The sequence below is a fragment of the Myxine glutinosa genome, chromosome 11 (genome assembly GCF_964187855.1).
Source record: "Myxine glutinosa chromosome 11, kmMyxGlut1.1, whole genome shotgun sequence".
In the NCBI taxonomy this organism is placed as follows: Eukaryota; Metazoa; Chordata; class Myxini; order Myxiniformes; family Myxinidae; genus Myxine; species Myxine glutinosa.
Window position 1 is genome coordinate 92315488 of NC_136271.1, and position 21006 is coordinate 92336493.

Consider the following 21006-nt stretch of genomic DNA (forward strand, 5'->3'; position numbering starts at 1 on the left):
TTATGGTTAAACTGCCAAAATCAAGACTTTATGCTCACCTTCAATCCTTCATTCCTCTTTTCTCCCGCCTCTGGAACAAACTCCCTCACTCTCTTCAATCCCACTCCACCCTCCAGGTCTTTAAAACAGCTGTTCACCACCATCTCTTATCCTCCCCCATCCAAAACCTTGATCTTTTCTACCCCCGCTAATTTCGGTCCACTTGTGTTTTATTCCTCTCCCCCCCCCCCCCCCTTTCCCACGCCTCCTGCCCCCAAGCCCTCTCCCTCCCACACTTCTCCCTGCTCTCAAATGTTGTGGTTGTGTGCTTCCCCTTCTCTCCCCATCTTGTCTTCCACTCCCTCTTTTTGTATATTTTGTTTGTCTGGTTGATTTGTTTGTGAAATAAATGTTAGCTCTTTCACGAGCCTCGATTCAGTATACAAAAAAAAACAAACAAAAAAAAAACTGGAAGGTCTTTAAATGATGGTCTACTAGGTGAGACTCTGTGTGTGTGTGTGTGTGTGTGTGTGTGTGTGTGTATGTGTGTGTGTATGTATGTATATATATATATATATATATATATATATACATATATATATATATACATATATATATATATACATATATATATATATATATATACAGACTTGGCATTTAAAATGGAATGTTTTTTTTTTCTTGACTTGGGTTTACTTTCTTAACTCAGTATATCAATCTGGTGAGTTTCTTTTACACTTTGGTGATTTATTTGTTAAAAGAACCATGTCACTGATTGTCTGTCGCAGCAAGAAGTCAACAACAGGATTATATCACAGGTGGCATTGCAAAATGTACAGACAGGTGCATTTGATGATTGGCTTCACAGTCGGGTATACAAGGGTTGTTGCATTCTGTATTAGTGGAAAACAACTGCTGCATGTCTCAAAAAGTTATTGCCGCTTCCTCTGGAGATGGTCCGTCAACTCGACAATGCTGTTTGTCATGGAGTGGTGGCTTTACGAAATTACGGCATGAAACAGCGTGCTATTGCTCGGCAGTATGGCATCACTCAAGGTCAGGTGTCAAAGATCCTGAAATGAAATGCTCAGAGGGGTGTCCCTACTCCAATACCGAGGCCAGGACGTCCCCGCAGAACCACAAGGAGGGATGATCGCAGCTGCACCGGTTAGTCCGCAATGGCCGTACCAAGTCACCTAATCGGCTTAGGGCTGAGTGGCAGCAACTGACAAATGTGCCTGTATCCAGAAGGCTAGTCAACCAACGACTGGTTCAAGCAGGCTATCGTGCCAGGCGTCCCCTGAGAAAGCCACGCCTGACCAGACAACACCGCCAGCGCCGATTGCAGTGGGCCAGAGAGCACCGTCAATGGCAGCCAGGACAATGGAATCACGTGATCTTCAGTGACGAGTCTATATTTCTGGTCTATCGTCAAGATGGCCGTGTCCGAGTGCGCAGACAATTGCATCAAGCCTACAACAAGGATTGTTTAGTGCCAAGATTCCAAGCTGGAGGTCGTGGGGTGACCGTTTGGGCTGCTTTTCATGCAGGGGGCAAAACTGACCTGGTTGTTTTGAATGGAAAACTGAACCAGTTCAAGTACAGGGCCATTCTGGAAGAAACATTGCTTCCATTTGCTCGTGCAGCCTTTCGAGGAAACTTTGTCTTCCAAGATGACAATGCATGGCCTCATCATGCTCGCATGATCCAACACTTTCTTGCTGACCGTGGTGTAGAGCATATGGAGTGGCCTGCCATGTCCCTGGATATGAATCCGATAGAGAACTTGTGGGCAGAATTAACGTGTCAAATCGACCACTTGGACCAGCAGCCGACCTCTGTGCGTGAATTGCAGCAGGCTATTCAATTGTCACTGCATGGCAAGCGATTCCTGTCCAAACCTTGGCAAATCTCATGAACAGCATGCCTCAACGTGTACGTGCTCTCCTGAATGCTCATGGGGGTTACACGAAGTACTGAACTGTAATTTTACTGTCGGGAATCCCAGTCGTAATTTAACTTTTGTTTTTGTTAAAAAATTTTTTGGCTAATGTGCAAAATAAAGAGATACTTCTGGAAAACGTACAGATGTTTAACACAGTACTGTCCATGAATTGAGTTCGATATCAGTTTACATCACTTTCAAGGATCAATTTATTTGTTTCGAAATGTCAAATGTGGTTTTTGTTTCTTTTAAAGGTCACATTAACAAAATCGAGAATAATTTCAACATAATTCCAATGAACTTTTGGTTCTAAGACATCTTGAAAAGTAAGTTCACCCCCACAAAAAAAATATTCCATATTAAATGCCAAGTCTGTATATATATATATATATATATATATATATATATATATATATATATATATATATATATATATATATATATATATATATATATATATATATACATATATATATATATATATATATATATATATATATATATGTGATCGATCCATATGGGACTTTGGGGATACTTTCAGTCCTTCAGATAATGCAAAACAGGAGAGACCATGAAGGAATCTTTGGGTCTAAAACAAATGCAAGCAGCTGTCAGAGGAAGCCTGATGTCACACAACTCGAAAATAAAATCGGGACACCCATTGGCAGGTTATGTTGAAGGAAAGACAAGCTTCAAGCATCTTGTTTGGAGCATTTTACGAGGGGCATCGAAAAACCTATCAGAACAGGATATTCGTTGCCATCCTATCGAGCCATGGGTTTTTGGTCACCAACTTACATGAATGGTTATTAGGTGCCACTAGCTTACTGAATCTGACATTGTTTGTTTCACCCTATAATCTTTCAGCTTGCTAAATCTTATAATTGGGTATCTTAGTAAAAACGAGCACTGAGCTGTCATCAATATTTTTTACGCAAAGAAGGTGCCAGCTTCTAAAACAAATCCCCAAAAGCATGGTAGAGTGGTAGACCTTGATGGTGATGGTGCTACCCCCTCATATTCTCGTATCCAAATGGGCAGCTCACTTTAAGCCTGAATGTGAGTACCCTGAAGGTGACCTCTGACCGGCAGATGTGATCAACCCGCAAACTGATTTTCAGTTTGATGCATTCATCAGGCCGCAACTCCACATTAAGGTTGCCAACATCTCCACAGAACTTGCAATTTCTCAAGGTGGTGTTTTAACTTCCATGGCCGAACACTCGGCCATGTCCAAGGTCTCAGCATGATGAGACCCCGAAACCTCACCACCCGCAATCAAATGAAATGGCTGGCATCATGTCACGAGCTCCTTGAACTGTTCAAACCAGATCAAACCAACATATGTCATTGATTTGCTGGTGGCGATATTTGGCTTCACCACTGGACGACTGAAACCAAATTTAAATCCATGCAATGTGAGCACAAGTGATCACTACCAACCAAATAATTTTCGTTGTTCGTTCTCATCTGGCAAAATCATGGCCTCAACTTTCTGGGATGCCAAAGGAATCTTGATGATTCACTCTGTGCCTCACAAAACTTACAATCACGGGAAATGTTACAGTAAACTTATATAAAACGTGCGGCAGGCCATCAAGGACAAATTGCCGAGGGATGTTGACCTAGTTACCTCCTTCACAAAAACGTGCACCGAGCTATACGTAGTGTGTTCAAAAAGTATCCGACCTTTATTTTTCGTGCGTAAAAAAAAGAAGCAAGGGAGGTGTTGATTGGTGCACGTATGTAGGCGATCCTAATGCACACGCGTGAATTTTTTCCCACCTGCAGAAGCTGTCATTCGACGGCAGACCGCCGATGAGTGAGGACATGTAAGTGAGCGCCGTCGGATTTTCGTTTTTGACAAAATGACGGAAAAACTTGAACAACGCTACTGCATCAAATTTTGTGTTTTTTGGCCTTGGGGATGTTGGAATCTTCCATTGTGATGACTGCAACTTGGTTTCTGGGTCGTACCCATAAACCCAGGACTCATCGCCAGTGATCACTGTGTTGAGGAAGCTGGGATCGCTGTTCACAGTCTCCAGCATGTCCTGTGCGATCTCCAAACGGAGTTTCTTCTGCTCAATCGTTAGCAGCTTTGGTACGAACTTCGCTGAGATTCTCCTGAAGCCCAAATCCTCCTTCATAATAGAATGAACGGTGTTGAATCTTGCGGATCGTTTCCACTTGGGAATCGCCAAGCTTTACACAAAATTTGATGCAGTAGCGTTGTTCAAGTTTTTCCGTCATTTTGTCAAAAACGAAAATCCGATGGCGCTCACTTACATGTCCTCACTCATCGGCGGTCTGCTGTCGAATGACAGCTTCTGCAGGTGGGAAAAAATTCATGCGTGTGCATTAGGATCGCCTACATACGTGCACCAATCAACGCCTTCGTAGCTTCTTTTTTTTACGCACGAAAAATAAAGGTCGGATACTTTTTGAACACAGTGTACATAAGCTATACATAAGGTCAGTGTTGGTGCAGACCACATTTATGACTGATCGGCTATATCAGCCTGGCCCCCACTGACTAGCCTCTGGTTCATCAACACAAGTCCCACCTATGATTGAACATCCACTGATTTACCCATGATGAGGAAATGACTGAAGCAACTGAGACTTTCCTTATTTTTTGGATAAAGTCAAAGATTGTGGAAGTTGGTTCCTTTACAAAATCGAGGAATAGAGTAAGAAGAATGAATGCGTGAAGTTGCGCAGTGATTCTGGATTTTGGGAGTTTCACCATAATGGGGTCGATGGTGGACCACGGGCGCCCTGAAGAAACCTTGGGGTAGGGTGGGGGCCCGGATAGAGGATGTAAGACCAGAAATGAGGTGGTAGAAGAGAATTCGTATTTCACTGGAATATTCAGATTGAAGGACTAAAAGTTCATTCCAGTCAGGAGACCCAATGTGTGTATGATGCTTTGGACTATTGTGCGCATTTCATTCCAACAGATTTCTGAACTGCTGTCATAGCTTACCTGTGACATTGCCTCTGTCCTCATTTCCTCCTGGTGGATGTTAAACATCCTGGGATATATTTTGAATGGGGCAGCCTTTTGTGTTTCAAAACCCTGGCCTAGTCCTGTATTCCCGGTTTGACTGCAAGCCTCCCAATGTAATCCCTTTGTGAGACTGCTTCAGCAGCATGGGAAACTACCCTCAGGCTGACTATAAAACAGACACACCTGCATGCAGTGCATGGGGGTTATGCATGGTATCGTGGTTGCAACCTTTGCGATTTTTGCAAGGCAAGGCGGCCGCTCTGGTGCCAAATGGTCTATTTATGCGCACCGTGTGGTTTCGCAGCATTGCTCCCATTCTTTGGCACAGCAAATTTTGCTTCTGGCTGAAAGGAATATATGTCGGGAAACTTCGGTAAAATGCATGTGGGCACAATGTGGGGAAACAACAGGAAAATACAAAACATACTGCCGGGTAAGGATACGTGGGTCACTTTCAAACAACGATTCAAAATTGTGCCTTGTGGAAGGAACAAATCAACAACCTGGTGAGAAAATGGAGCAAGGCTCGGATAAGTTGGAGCCTGATGAAAATTGGCATACCTATCCCTGCACGACAGGTAATTGGCATACCTATCCCTGCATACCTATCCATGCATATCAAACACATACATATGGTTATTGGTTCACCAGTTATCAAGTGACCACTATATTCGTCATGGGTGTGTGTCTGTCTGTCTGTCTTTCTGTGTGTCTGTCTGTCTGTCTGTGTGTCTGTCTGTGTGTCTGTCTGCCCGCAGCATAATTACCCGATGATATCACCCGATCTTGATGAAACTTGGGTGGGAGGTTGATATCATGATCTAGTTGTGTCCTGCGTAGAGTGGGCGTATTGCGCCCATTGTGGGCGGAGCCACGCCCAAAAAAGATGTCTTTTTAGGGGGTAATCGAGTTCAAGCTACATCTTCTCCGAGGGATTTGGTGGAATCTGACAGGGGTTTCGATATTTGGTTAGGCCAATGTTATGTGTCGAGCCTCACGGAGCTCGATTTTTCTTTTTCACCCCAAGGTCAAGGTCACAAGGTCACGAAATTTAGAAAAGTCAATTTGTGATGGTTTTATTACATTGTTCGCTTCCTGATAGGGTGAAATGTCGTACATGATCTTGTATTATCACATACATCATGAAATACAAGTTTTCTAACAAATTTCAGAATTTTCGACCTTTGACCTTTGAAGGTCACAAAGGTCAAAGTTTCAAAGTTGTCGGAATCAAACCAAATTTTCGGTATTGTGTAGCTAACTAACCTCATATCTGATTACACAATATTTTCTATCTCATTTCAAGGTCAGTAACCTTCGTTTTGACATTTCCGGGCCTGGCCTGTCCGGGCCTGTTTCGGTTAAAGTCCGTCCCTTGTCATTGAATACCACTCGCTCGTGAACCATCGTCGTCTCCTGACTTTTTATAATGTCGCATTCACACATTATATCATGGATGGGGATAGACACATCTTATGTGGTACAAGGGAGATTTTGTATTACTTCTATCAGGTAGTAAGAGTTTTCACACATGATTTGCCGGATAGGAGGCTCAATAACTGGGGTCTAACTACAAAAGGTAGTTACGGTTCGGTCGGCTTCGGTTAAGGTTGGGTTCGGGTTAGGTAGACTTAGGTTAGGGTTAGGTCGAATTAGGGTTCGGGTAAGGTAAGCTTAGGTTAGGGTTAGATAGGTTTAGGTTAGGATTAGGTGAGGGTTAGGTAGGCTTAGTTTAGGGTTAGGTAGGCTTAGGTTAGGGTTAGGTAGGTTTAGGTTAGGGTAAGGTTAGGGTTAGGTAGACTTAGGTTAGGGTTAGGTAGCACTAGGGTGAGGGTTAGGTAGGTTTAGGTTAGGATTAGGTAGGCTTAGGCTAGCTTTAGGTTTAGGGTTAGGGTTAGGTCTGCTTAGGTTAGGGTTAGGTCGAATTAGGGTTCGGGTAAGGTAAGCTTAGGTTAGGGTTAGATAGGTTTAGGTTAGGATTAGGTGAGGGTTAGGTAGGCTTAGTTTAGTGTTAGGTAGGCTTAGGTTAGGGTTAGGTAGCACTAGGGTGAGGGTTAGGTAGGTTTAGGTTAGGATTAGGTAGGCTTAGGCTAGCTTTAGGTTTAGGGTTAGGGTTAGGTCTGCTTAGGTTAGGGTTAGATAGTTTTAGGTTAGGGTTAGGTTAGCTATAGGTAGGCAACCTAACAGCACGGTGTGATTCAGCAATGTTCTGCACCTGGTTTGACGATGCTGGGTTATTATTACCTGTTTTCTTTGTTCTATTTTTGCAGGACTGCTAGGACACACAAAGGAAATCAACTTGAGCCTTCTTTGAGACTCCATCACTATGCCGCTCTACCAATGATCGTGAACCTGGTTTTGCCATTACCTGCATGGGCTGTCCCGTGATACCCTGTCACACTGATCTATCAAGGTGCTGCACATCTTTATACCACCTACTCTGGGATACAGATGCAACCACCCTCTCCTGACCTACCAAGCGGAACAAGCTGCGGAGAGCAAATCCGTGTTCCAGACGTCTCTTGATGCCAATTGACTGTTGCTGGCTTTAAAGCCGCAAGCTCATGGAGAGCTCCTGGATTTGTCCATCACACCGGGATTGAGATCGGTCCAAGTGTTCCACTGCTTATTGCCAAAGAGGGTGTTGCGATGGCCCAAACCTCAATGCGACGCCTCGCTATCTCGACGCTGACGCTTCTGCTTTGGGTGAGGTGTGCGAAGACTCAAGCGGAGGCTCATGCTCTTGCGCACTCTATCCGCGTCAACGGCGAAATTACGCTGGGTGGGCTCTTTCCTGTACACACCAGAGGAACAGCTGGATCTACTTGCGGGATTCTGAAGAGGGAGAAAGGGATACACCGGCTTGAAGCTATGCTTTACACCCTGGAGCGCATCAACAGCGATCCTCGATTGCTCCCCAACATCACTCTTGGTGCTCGTATTCTGGATACGTGCTCACGGGACACGTACGCACTCGAGCAGTCGCTCACATTCGTTCAAGCACTCATCGAAATGGACACTGCTGATGTGCGTTGCAACAACGGCGAAACACCTGTCTTCGCGAAGCCCGAGAAGGTGGTGGGAGTGATTGGGGCTTCCAGCAGTTCTGTTTCTGTCATGGTTGCCAACATCCTCCGCTTGTTTAAGGTGTGTTATTATGTTTGAGTGGGACCAGAGTTTGCAGAAAAATTGAGGAAATGGCTTTATGTATTCCTGTGCCACCATACATGCCATATAACTGGTATCATATTGAAACCATAATTGTGACCATGATGAAGTAGTACTTAACGTGTGGGTATGAAACCACGCGTGCCAGTCTTGGGTTTCATACCCACCATCTTACGCATGGTTCCATCCTCAAACTTGAATTGAAATTTTAAACAGCGCATGAATAATTCACGAAACAAAGTGTGGGATTCCATAATATCTTCACAATCCCACTCACTTGGTTCACTGACTTTGGGGAATGCTGAAGAATGTTTGGATCTTTGGATGAAATTGCCAACACCTAAAGAACAAAGGAATTGGGTCATATCGCTTGACTGCTACCTTTAGTAATCTTTGTCTCCTTGTTTCATGATAATGCATCTCTATTCTTACATCTGTGACCTTATGGAAGGGACTGTTGAACAGTGTGTGTGTGTGTGTGTCTGTGTGTGTGTGTGTGTGTGTCTGTGTGTGTGTGTCTGTGTGTGTGTGTGTCTGTGTGTGTGTCTGTATGTGTGTGTGTGTGTGTGTGTGTGTCTGTGTGTGTGTGTGTGTCTGTGTGTGTGTGTCTGTGTGTGTGTATGTGTCTGTGTGTGTGTCTGTATGTGTGTGTGTGTGTGTCTGTGTGTGTGTGTGTGTGTGTGTGTGTGTGTGTGTGTGTGTGTGTGTGTGTGTGTGTGTATGTGTGTGTCTGTGTGTGTGTGTGTGATTTTGGTTGCGATCCCACAATGTCCAATTTATTCACGTGTAGTTTATCCTGTTTTGTCCACTTATTTCTGTTCTGGTCCTTGCCCCACAATGCCTTAGTAAGTGTTTTCCATAAATCCCTGCTTTGGTTCAAATACTTGGTGTCGTTCAGGTAAGTCACACAGGTAAATGATTCCCATTTGTTCTTTCACGGTGTTCATGATTCACGTTGTCCCTTCCTCTGTTCTCTCTTCTTTTAACACCATGTGACTATCTCACTGCCATCTCGCGGTGACTCCTGTGCCTATTCATATTTTTTTCCCACACTCCATAATATTGAGTACACTGTATATGTCGTTTTTGGCCCTAAAACTCAAAAAATCATTTTAATACGAGATATAAAAGAAATTCTTGTTTCCGGATCCGTGTTCAGATCTTCACCAAAATCGAATCAATTCTTCCGTGTCACACTCCCAACCTGTCCACCAAGTTTCGGCCTAATCCCTCCATAACTTTTTTGAGATATCCTGTTCACAGACAAACAAACAGGGGCGAAGACTTAACCTCCATCAATTTTCATTGGTGGAGGTAAATATATGTCAGGGAATAGCACTTCCACAGACAGACAAGTTTATCTTGCCAAATATCAGCGACTTTTCATCGGAGAGCAAGACATCAAGGATTTAGTCATTTGTTTTTGTTCAAACCCACCCCCCATGGCCACAACAATGCCATTGCTCTTACCTAAGTGATAGACAATGTGCTGTTGATAACGGTCTTCAATGACCATAGCCACCTGTTGGTAAATGCAATCATCTTCTCCTTCCCATTCTGAAGTTGCAACAAAACTGACCCAACACCTCCATGGGATCCATCTATTTGTCGGATGAAAGGTTTCCTGAAATCTGCATGTCAGCACCAACTTGGTGGTCAAGTAGGCTTCCCGGAAGTCAGAATCCCATTAGAATACAAGCGTTACGCCTCGGTCCCCCGTCGGTGAAGTGATGTGAGTTGACAAAGTGGAAGATGTAAGGAGGCCATCTTGGATTTTGATGAGGCGACCCAATTTTCAATAGCGTTCTTCCTTATGCCTAGATACACCCACACACCAGATTAGAAGTTGGTACTTCGCTTATTTTTCAAGATATTCCGCCCACAATGTTCAGACATACATGGTGGCGGCCATCTTGGATTTTGACGTGGCGACCCAATTTTCAATAGCGTTCTTCCTTATGCGCAGATACACCCACACACCAGATTAGAAGTTTGTACTTCGCTTATTTTTCAAGATATTCCGTCCACAATGTTCAGACATACATGGTGGCGGCCATCTTGGATTTTGACGTGGCGACCCAATTTTCAATAGCGTTCTTCCTTATGCCGAGATACACCCACAGAGCAGATTAGAAGTTGGTACTTCGCTTATTTTTCAAGATAATCCGCTCACAAGGTTCAGACATACATGGCGGTGGCCATCTTGGATTTTGACGTCGCGACCCAATTTTCAAGAGCATTCTTGCTTATGGCTGGATACACCCACACACCAGATTAGAAGTTGGTACTTCGCTTATTTTTCAAGATATTCCGCTCACAAGGTTCAGACCTACATGGTGTCAGACATACATGGCGGCGGCCATCTTGGATTTTGACGTGGGTTGCACCCACACACCAAATTAGAATTCGGTCCGTCGCTTACGCATGCACGCACGCACGCACGCACGCCCACACGCCCACACGCATGCACGCCCGCACGCACGTCCGCACGCACGCACATACGCACGGACGGACGGACGCACACACGGATGGAGGGGAAAACCATAGTCCCCCTTTCGCTCCGCGGTGCGACGGGGGACAATCATGACAGCCTCCGTTTCCCTTTGCCAATACTTCACTTTTTCTGAGGTCTCCTGATGTTAAATTGTACAGGGGAAGAGAAGCCTTTTACACATGTCCAGGAGTAATAACTCACAAATCCCAAGAATATTTGAAGCACCTTCGTGTCCTTTGGAAATGGCCAGTCCTTCAGGAATGCTACCTTCCCTGGGTGTGTGGTCACACCATGTGTAAAAGCACCACATGACCCTCATATGGTCCGTTCTACACTGGAAAAGCTACCATTTTGATGCCTTCAGCTGCAACCTCCTCTACCCCCTTCAACCACCACCCATAAACCATGGTAGTTTGTGAACCTTCTTCCCTTTGTCATTCAGCTCTTCCATGAGCCTCCACCCTTGTATAAAAGAAACCTGTGTGGTCTTGTTTGGGACAATAAAGCTTGGCACTTCCTCAAACACCTTTTTTCACTTCCAAATCCACATAGCATACCCCAACATGTGACCATTCGTCTTCCGGCCCCTTAAATGAGAACCTCAATCATTTGCAGTGCCTAGCTATTAATCGTGTGTATCCGGCCATGAGGTGCTCTTAAAATATCGTTACCTGGGAGCCAGTATCTGATAAGGTATTGCACAATACCCCTCAACCTGTACCAAGGCCTCATTACTCGAAACTGCAACCTTTGAACTTGAATTTCTGTCCTTTATCACGACACCCCAAAATTCATGCATTTGATTGACCTTTTGGTTCCTTGTAGCAAAACTTCTGTGGCTCATGGATTTTACCTGATCCGCAGCCCTTTTTAGTTTAACAGAGGCCCACATATTGATTGCTCTGTAACAGCCTGGCCTCGGCTTGCTGGCAGACACCATCTGTTAGCATCTTGTCCTACCAGTGGGAATGGACGACCCTTTACATAAAGCCACTTGCTTGCATACCTGAAGCACCTATTTGTACAACCCCTTCGCAACTCCAGGCTGATGATACGTCAGAGGTCCTATCCACTCGTTTTGTCTGCCCAATCAAAATTCCCTGGCTTCCGGCCCATTCTCCAGGACCTTTGGTTTGGGGACTCCAGGGGGGGGGGGGGGAGGGAAGGACTGGGGGGGACATGGAGGGGGGGCGATACCTTACCTCCCATGAATTCCATCCCTCTTCTCAAACTCCACGACCTGCTTTATCACTCTATCCAAATTGCTCACCAATACCTCGCTTTTGTTCCATTGTGCCACCTGCTTCAATCCCTTGCCACGTATACTCCATACCTGGGTGTTGCGGTTTTCTATTAGTGTTACGTTCCCCAGATGACTGAGATAGATAGCTCCCTGGTTGGCCGTCCCATTTGTCATAATTTATCTGGCAGCCGGCTTTGCTGTTCTATTTTTTGCGATTGCTCCTGATCCACTTTTCCCCTTCAATATCATTCAATTGGCATGGATTCCAGGTCCATTTCTTCCGGGCTTTGATAGACATACTTGTGTCGACCTCCTGCCTTGGTAGTCATGAACTTGTTAGTGTAACATCCTGGTTGGCTAACTACCACTACTACTTCTTAAATGGCTCCAGTTAATTCCACATTATAGGGGGTTTGGATTATGGAGAATTTTGTCCCAAATCTTTCACAAACTGGATGGCCAGGCCTGACATTTGCAGGAGCTGATTTGGACAACAATTTGGAATTCTCCAGTATTTCTCCAACCATGATTCTCAGCCTTGTCTTTGTCTTCAAAAGGAAAAAAGAAAAAAAACACATCATTTATGTTGTGAACAACAAATACAGAAAACTTTATAAAAGCAGTCACAACTATTTTACTGCGGACAGCCGTGAGTAGACAAACAACTGTTTGGAGAAGCAGGTCAGCGAACATGATCACTTCGGTTATCATCCCACTGCATGCCTTTCCATCCCTCTTAAGGTGCACAGTGGCCAAAAAGACTGAAACTTGAACTACCAATTCAAAACAAAAACTATAACAGCACTCGGTAGGGCGCATACCTCCGCCAGGTGAACAGTATACATTTTCTATCCCACTGATAGGCCGGATCTGGATTCGGAACTGAACCAAAATCGAATAAGTTTGTTCTTGTCACCTAACCAACTCATCCACCAAGTTTAGTCATAACTCATCCAAAACTTTTTAAATATCATGTAATATATCGCTTTTCGCCCGATCTCTCAATGGTGAAAAATCACTTATAAAACTGGAATGGCACTGAGTAGAGAGCACACCTCCACCTGGTTGGCCCTATCTCCCAATGGTGAAGAATCACTTATAAATTTTTTTAAATCTCATAACCAAATCCATATTCAGATCTTCGCCAAAATCGATTCGAAAAGTCCTTGTTACACATCCAACATGTCCACCAAGTTTCGTCCAAATTCGTCCACAACTTTTTGAGATATCCTGCTGTGTATACTTTTTGGCCCGATCTCCCAATGGTGAAGAATCACTTAAAAAATTCTAGTAGCCGGATCCGAATCAGGATCTTCACCAAAATCGAACCATTTCGTCCATGTAAAATACGCGACCTCTCTGTCAAATTTCGTCGAAATCCGTCCACAGCTTTTTGAGATATCTTGTTAAAAACCAAACAGACAAAGAGACAAATGAAAAATCGGTCAGAAACCGAGGACTTGCCGGAATGTACTTTTTTATCGGCCATTTTGGACAAAAATGGCGGCCGAACCACGTGACCGATGACGTCATCATTATTTGTTTTCTAAACTAATTTATTCCTTGATGATGCTCAATAAATTTCATCTTGATCGGATGAAGTTTTGTACTTGTCGAATTATGACGTCATAATGGAGGCACCTATGACATCATTCACAGATGTTATTGCACATGGAGAGTTCTTTACAATGAGCCATGTCTCAATTTTTTCTATTCAGCGCTTTCAGAGATATAGAGGTGCAAAGTATTTCGTTTTTTCCAAGATGGCGGCCGAACCACGTGACCGATGACGTCATCATTATTATTTTTTTCTCCACCAGTTTATGCCATCATGTCGGTCAAGAAATTGCATCTTGATTGGATGAAGTTTTGTACTTGTCGAATTATCGAATTATGACGTCATAATGGAGACCTTGGGCCGAGAGAGTTAAAAATTGGGCACAGTCTATTCCAGTGCAAGACAAATATGTGTGTAAACTTTGGCGATTCTATGTGCAACGGTGTAGACATAGTACTGCGCACAAACAGACAAACCAACCAACCAACATAATTGCCGGAATCTTTTCCGGCAAGTAACAAACAGATGAAAAATCACTCATAGAGCGACACTTGGCAAAGCAGAACAAAGCAGAATGGCACTCAATAGGGAATCATTTTGACCTCACAAATAATTGGTGGCTGAATTCAGTTAGCTGATATGAAAATCCAATTCAAATTTCAAGTCAATCAGATGAAAAGTGGGGCTTTTAGAAATTCAAAAAGAGTGGTTGACCTTTGGCCTATGTTGACCTTGTGGGCTCTGCTAATCTCAAAAATAGTTGGTAGTTTAATTCAGTTAGCCGATATGTGAATCCTATTCAAATTTCAAGTCAATTGGATGAAAATTGAGGATTGAAGAAATGTGAAAAAAGTGGTTGACCTTTGGCCTATGTTGACCTTTTGGGCTACGCTGATCTCAAAAATAGTTAGTGGTTGAATTCAGTTAGCCGATATGAAAATCTTATTTAAATTTCAAATCAATCGGATTAAAATTGAGGATTTTAGAAATTTGAAAAAAAAGTGGTTGAACTTTGGCCTATGTTGACCTTTTGACCTCAAAAATATATAGGATTTTGTCGGATCACGAACTCCAGCATTTGGTAAAGTTTCGTGAAGATCGGTTTAAAATTGTGTCCTGTAGGCAAGTATAAGTGAGCGGACAGACAAACACACTCAAACACACACACACACACAAACCGGAGTGAGAAACATACTTGCAAAAAAAAAAAAAAAAAAATGCCAAGTAACAAACAGACAAACAGACAGACAGACAGACAGACAAACCAACCAACATACTTGCCGGAATCTTTTCCGGCAAGTAACAAACAGACAGGGCTAAAAACATAACCTTCATCTACCTTTGGTGACGGAGGTAACAACTCAACAACCAAATGTGTCCGATCTGAATAAAATGGCAATATATATATATATATATATACATATTTGCAAAAAACTGTTGTTTGGAGGCACCGGATCCCCTCCCCCTCCCCCTCCCCTCCCCCTCCCCCTCCCCTCCCCCCTCCCCCTCCCCTCCCCTCCTCCCTCCCCTCCCCCGCCCGGCAATGCCGGGTACTTCCCCCCTACCCCTTCCCCTCCCCCTCCCTCTCCTCCCCACTCCCCTCCCCTCCCCCCTCCACCCTCGCCCCCTCGCCCCCTCCACCCCTCCCCTCCCCCCTCCCCCTCCCTCTCCCACCCCCCCCTCCCATCCCTCACCCTCCCCTCCCCACCCCCCCCTCTTCTCCCCTCTCCCCCTCCCCCTCCCCCTCCCCTCCCCCTTCCCCCTTCCCTTCCCCTCCCCCCTCCCCCTCCCCTCCCCTTTTCCCCTCCCCCTCCCCTCCCTTTTCCCCCTGCCACTCCCTTTTCCCACTCCCCCTTCCCCCTCCCCCTACCCCTTCCCCTCCCTCCTCCCCCCTCCCCTCCCCCCTCCCTCCTCCATCCCCGCCAAGTTCATGGAAGAGTGAAACAAGGAAGTGTCGGGTCGGGTAGTGTTTAGAAACAGATTATGGTTTTTTAGAAGACTCGGAGAAGGTGAAACTATGAAACTAGGACAGCTTGGAATTTGGCATGCCAGGTGTACCTTTTCCGTGAGCATAGCAGCGGAGGATCGGTTAACTCGGCCGAGTAGATTCAGCTGTTTTATATTTAAATATACATTAAAAAGCACACGTTTTGAGCTGTAATCGTAGAGAAAAATACATTTTGTTAAACCTCCAATATTAAATCCATTTGACATCTGCCAGAATGTTATGCCCATTCCGGTGCAAATGATGTGATGAAATATGGGAGAAGGTTGGGAGACAATAATCCTTTTTAACTTCCACGCTATGGCACAGATGTACTTTTAAATTTTTCGGTTAAGATATCTTTATTCCTAATACACATATAAACTATATAATGATTAAATACTTCATGTTAATGGGGACAGTCTGACAAAATGGCGGAGATGGAGCACACTGGGCCCTGAACCGTGGAATGTATGAAACAACAGGCAGTTGATCGATTGATCGGAGCAAAAAAAAGGAGACTCGGATTTTTGGGATCGGTGGTTGCAGGAGACTCAATGTCGAATGAAGAACTGGTCTTGATCGTCAAGACGAGTGTCGATCTGCATCGGCAGACAGGTAGACCAATGGATTAAATCCACAGGACGTTGGTGGAGGTATACTGACCACCGTGGGAAGTGAGAAGTGGACGTTTCAGGAGTTAACTCAGACCTTTTGCTCCGGCGAAGGGTTAACGACTGATACTTCAGTTTCTCCTTGCTTTCCATAACAGTTAACATACCACATCCAACATCCTGTTGTGTTCATCCATGACATCTCATGACCATGACAGTTCGAATCACACCTGTTTCATGTCGGTGGAAAACGCCGTCTCAGTCGTCGTTCCAGAATATCCTACGAGTGATGATTGGGTTCACGTCTGGTGACGGAGAAGACCATGATGTATGGTTAACATCAGTGTCATCATCAAACCATTGGGCGACCACACCTGCTCTGTGGATGGCGGCATTGTGAGGTCCCCTATTGCAGCCATGCCAGCCATAATTATAGGCAACTATGTCTGTGCAGCATTTATATACATGACCCTAAGCATGCTGGGATGTTATTTGCTTAATTAACACATTGGCCACACCTGTGTGAAAGCCGTTGATTGGTGTCCCTCATTTACACAGGTATTTCCATGTTTTTTGTCCACTACCTGTATATAATCACAGTTTTGCTGTTATATTTTCTTTTCCTGTGACACCCCGTGCTCTCATGGTCCTTTAGTCCCATAAACATCTCTCTCAATCACAAGTATTCAAGAAATCCGACCTCAATGCTCACCTGCACCTGCTTGATTTTTTTTTTCTTGACATCCTCCTTTTCCCTCCAGTCATTCAAGGTGACCATGATGATGATGACTGTGCCAACCAATGAGCTTTTCTCTTTTTGCTAACCCTCTGCTAAGTCTGCGGCTCTATCTACTAACGATGATGTTTGTATGTTTAAGTCCATATTCTACCTTCACTGGGTTTGCTACTTCCACCACAAAAGGTGGACAGAGGTTATGTTTTCACCCTTGTCTGTTTGTCTGTGAGCATGATATTTCAAAAAGTTGTAGAAAGATTATGACAAAACAAGGTGGATGAATTGGGTAGGCGACAAGGACAAGCTGATTCATCACGAGTTGTATATTTGTGAACAAGGGCCATGTTGGGGTTAGGTGTGGGGGAGGCCAGGTGTAGTGAGGAATAAATGTAATTTGCGAGTAGGAAATGAAGAGAGGATCAGGGGTAAATGTGGAGGAAATAAAGGAAGGTCATGGGCGTCATGGAGGATAAAAGGAGTGAGTAATGGGAAAGACAGTGGGGAGGAAATGAAAGTAATGGAAGGGTGCAAATTGAGATATATGGGACATGAAATATGATTGTGGGAGGGATGGGTCACAATTTGACCATTTTGCATACATTAGTTTATATGTGCCCTTACATACATGTTCAGCATGACAGTGATTGATAATACTGTACTTACATTTCAGCATCATAGTGTGAATGTACACTGTACAGTCTGTACCATTGAATGAGACATGCTCATAAACTGAGCTGGGATTGTGGATAAAATTTCTAATAATCTTGTTTCGGGAAATTGTAAGGATTACGTTTAGGGAAAAGTTAGGAAAGCCGAACGAGCACTGACACGTCTTACTTTGGCTTCCAGATTCCCCAGATAAGTTATGCCTCGACGGCGCCAGAGCTGAGCGACAACACGCGCTATGACTTTTTCTCGAGAGTCGTGCCACCGGACTCGTACCAGGCGCAAGCAATGGTGGACATCATCAAAGTTCTGGGCTGGAATTACGTGAGCACAGTGGGGTCTGATGACAGCTATGGCGAGAGCGGAATCGAGGTGTTCACCCAGATATCCCGTGAGGCTGGTGAGTTTCCTCTACACGTACAAAGATCTTTTTATGAATGAAATGTAACTGTGATTTGAATATATTCATGAATCCACGACAACAGCCGAATTGTTGTCCCCCGTCGCACCGCGGAGCGAAAGGGGGACTATGGTTTTCCCCTCCGTCCGTGCGTGCGTCCGTCCGTGCGTGCGTCCGTCCGTGCGTGCGTAAGCGAAGGACCGAATTCTAATTTGGTGTGTGGGTGGAACCCACGTCAAAATCCAAGATGGCCGCCGCCATGTATGTCTGATGCCATGTATGTCTGAACCTTGTGAGCAGGATATCTTGAAAAACAAGCGAAGTACTAACTTCTAATCTGGTGTGTGGGTGTATCTACGCATAAGGGAGAACGCTATTGAAAATTGGGTCGCCACGTCAAAATCCAAGATGGCCGCCACCATATATGTATATGTCTTAACCTTGTGAGCGAAATATCTTGAAAAAGAAACGAACTACTAACTTCTAATCTGGTGTGTGGGTGTATCTACGCATAAGGGAGAACGCTATTGAAAATTGGGTCGCCACGTCAAAATCCAAGATGGCCGCCTTGCGTCTTCCACTTTGTCAACTCACATCACTTCACCGACGGGGGACCCAGGCGTAACGCTTGTTTTTTGAGGCACGACATTGGATAATCTCGTACTTATTGCTCAAGAAAATAGACATGATGAAACAGGTATGCCTAGAACTTACCTGCGTTGTTCCTTTAGAAGTGAAACTCAGTGTGCCCTTGTGACTATAAACCCTCGTCAATAATTTCAGTAAGGTGATAATAATAATTATTAATAATAATAATAATAATCAATAATAATAATTTAATTAATTAATAATAATAATAATAATAATAATAATTTAATAATAATAATAATTACTAAATAATAATAATAATAATATCAATAATAAATAATAATAATAATAATTAATAATAATTTAATTAATTAATAATAATAATAATAATTTAATAATAATAATAATTACTAAATAATAATAATAATAAAATATTAATAATAATAATAATAATATCAATAATAATAAATAATAATAATAATAATTAATAATAATAATAATCAATAATTCAATCAATAATAATAATAATAAAATTATTGTTATTATTAATAATAATAATTAAACAAAAATAATAATAATAATAATACAATAATAATCAATAATAATAATAATAATAATATAATAATAATATCAACAATAAAAAAATAATAATGAACAATAATAATAAGAATAATATAATAATATAATAATTATATATATATATATAATAATAATAATAATAATATATATAATATTATATAATATTATATATATATATATAATATAATAATAATAATAATATATATATTTCAATAATAATAATTATTATTATTTAAAATAATTAAACAAAAAAAATAATAATAATAATACAATAATAAACAATAATAATAAGAATAATAATTAATAATATAATAATAATATCAATAATATTTCAATAATAATTAATAATAATGAACAATAATAATAATAATATAATAATTATATAATTATATATATATATATATATATATATATAATATATATATATAATATTATATAATATTATATATATATATATAATATAATAATAATAATAATAATAATAATAATCTATATTATAAAAGGCTACGTTGATTCTGTCTGTCTGTTGGACGTCTGTCTGGGGGTGTGGCTTACTCGGTTTGCAGAGTAGCTCCACCCACTCCTCCTTCTCGAATAGCTTTGAGGCCTGTTTAGTTAGGCCCGTGCTGTCTTTCTCTCTCACACAGATTTATTTCAATTCTAATTCGATATATCATTTCATTTTTCGCAGTCGCTAACATAGTTTTAGACTCGGTTGAAAAGAAACGGGAAGAAAATCCGATCCGATCCTTCGGATCTTGAGTCTCTCTCACGCCTTTATCTCCAATCTAACTCACCATCTGATTTCATTTTTATTGATGGTTTTAGACTCGGTGTCAGCAACGCGGGAAAACGCAGAGATATATTTTTTAAAATACACCATATCACCGCCCAACCGCCAACAACCGCCCAACATGTATCATACACCGCCCAACATGACACAGACGGCAACATGTCGACATTATCGCTTTTTCTTTAAACCGAGTGAACCGAGCCGAACCGAATAAACCGAGTGAATTCACCGAGTGAATTTCATCCAATTCCACCGAGTTTCATGAAATTACCGAGAGATATTTCTTCGTTTTTATTTTATTAGTTACCAGCAGAAGTACCCAGCGTTGCCGGGCGGGGGAGGGGGGAAGGGCACGTACACTTTAAACATGTATATACATGTGGGATGTGGGATATATACATGTGGGACATGTGTATGTGTGTGTGTGTACGTGTGTGTGTGTGTGTGTGTGTGTGTGTGTGTGTGTGTGTGTGTGTGTGTGTGTGTGTGTGTGCGCACGCGCGTGCATATATGTGTGGGTATGTTTATGTAGGCTAACCCCCGCACTAGCAGGGAAAATGGCCTTAAAATGCATGTTGTTGTTGTTGTATGTGTATGTGTATATATATGTCTGTGTGTGTGTGTGTGTATGTGTATATATATGTGTGTGTGTATATGTGTCTGTACGTGTGTGTGTGTGTGTGTGTGTATATATATGTGTGTGTGTATATGTGTCTGTACGTGTGTGTGTGTGTGTGTGTGTGTGTATATGTAAACATGGGCCGGTGTGTGTGTAAAGTGTGAGGAGGTATTGGAGAGGAAAATGCAGAGATATATTTTTTTAAATCGCGCCATGATGATAAACGAAAATACACCGCCTAAAATAACAGTTGACATATATTTAAAATTCGTCACACACATCCATGCCCGTGGGATTCCCACGGGTGACTCCGCTAGTAATATATATTTCAATAATAATAATAATTGTCAATTATTTTCAATAATTATATTATAATTTATTTTGTCAATAAGGCGAGGGTTGTTTTCACAGTATTGATTACTTCATCCCTGCACATTCCTAGCAGTACTTTTTGGTGTTTCCTGAAAGAGCTTTAAACAGGATAAAATGCAAGTACAATAAATGACCTGGATTTCGCTGAAGATGATTGATATGTGAGGTTTGCAGAATGGCAGGTACCTCCAGAGTAAGGGACGTGGAATGTTCTGGATATGTGAAACCGGATTAGAATGATTGTCAGGCCTGCTC

At 42.5% G+C, this 21006-nt stretch overlaps 1 protein-coding gene across 1 annotated transcript in view; it reads left to right on the forward strand.

Moving 5' to 3' along the window:
* The first annotated feature begins 17673 nt into the window (after positions 1-17673).
* The window catches only part of LOC137437132 (metabotropic glutamate receptor 8-like), a 342009-nt gene continuing 338676 nt past the window's right edge, over positions 17674-21006 (forward strand). The window contains exon 1 of the mRNA XM_078786862.1: positions 17674-17800. Within this exon, the coding sequence (XP_078642988.1) occupies positions 17689-17800 (112 nt within the window). The 5' untranslated portion in view covers positions 17674-17688. The remainder of the gene's footprint in view (positions 17801-21006) is intronic.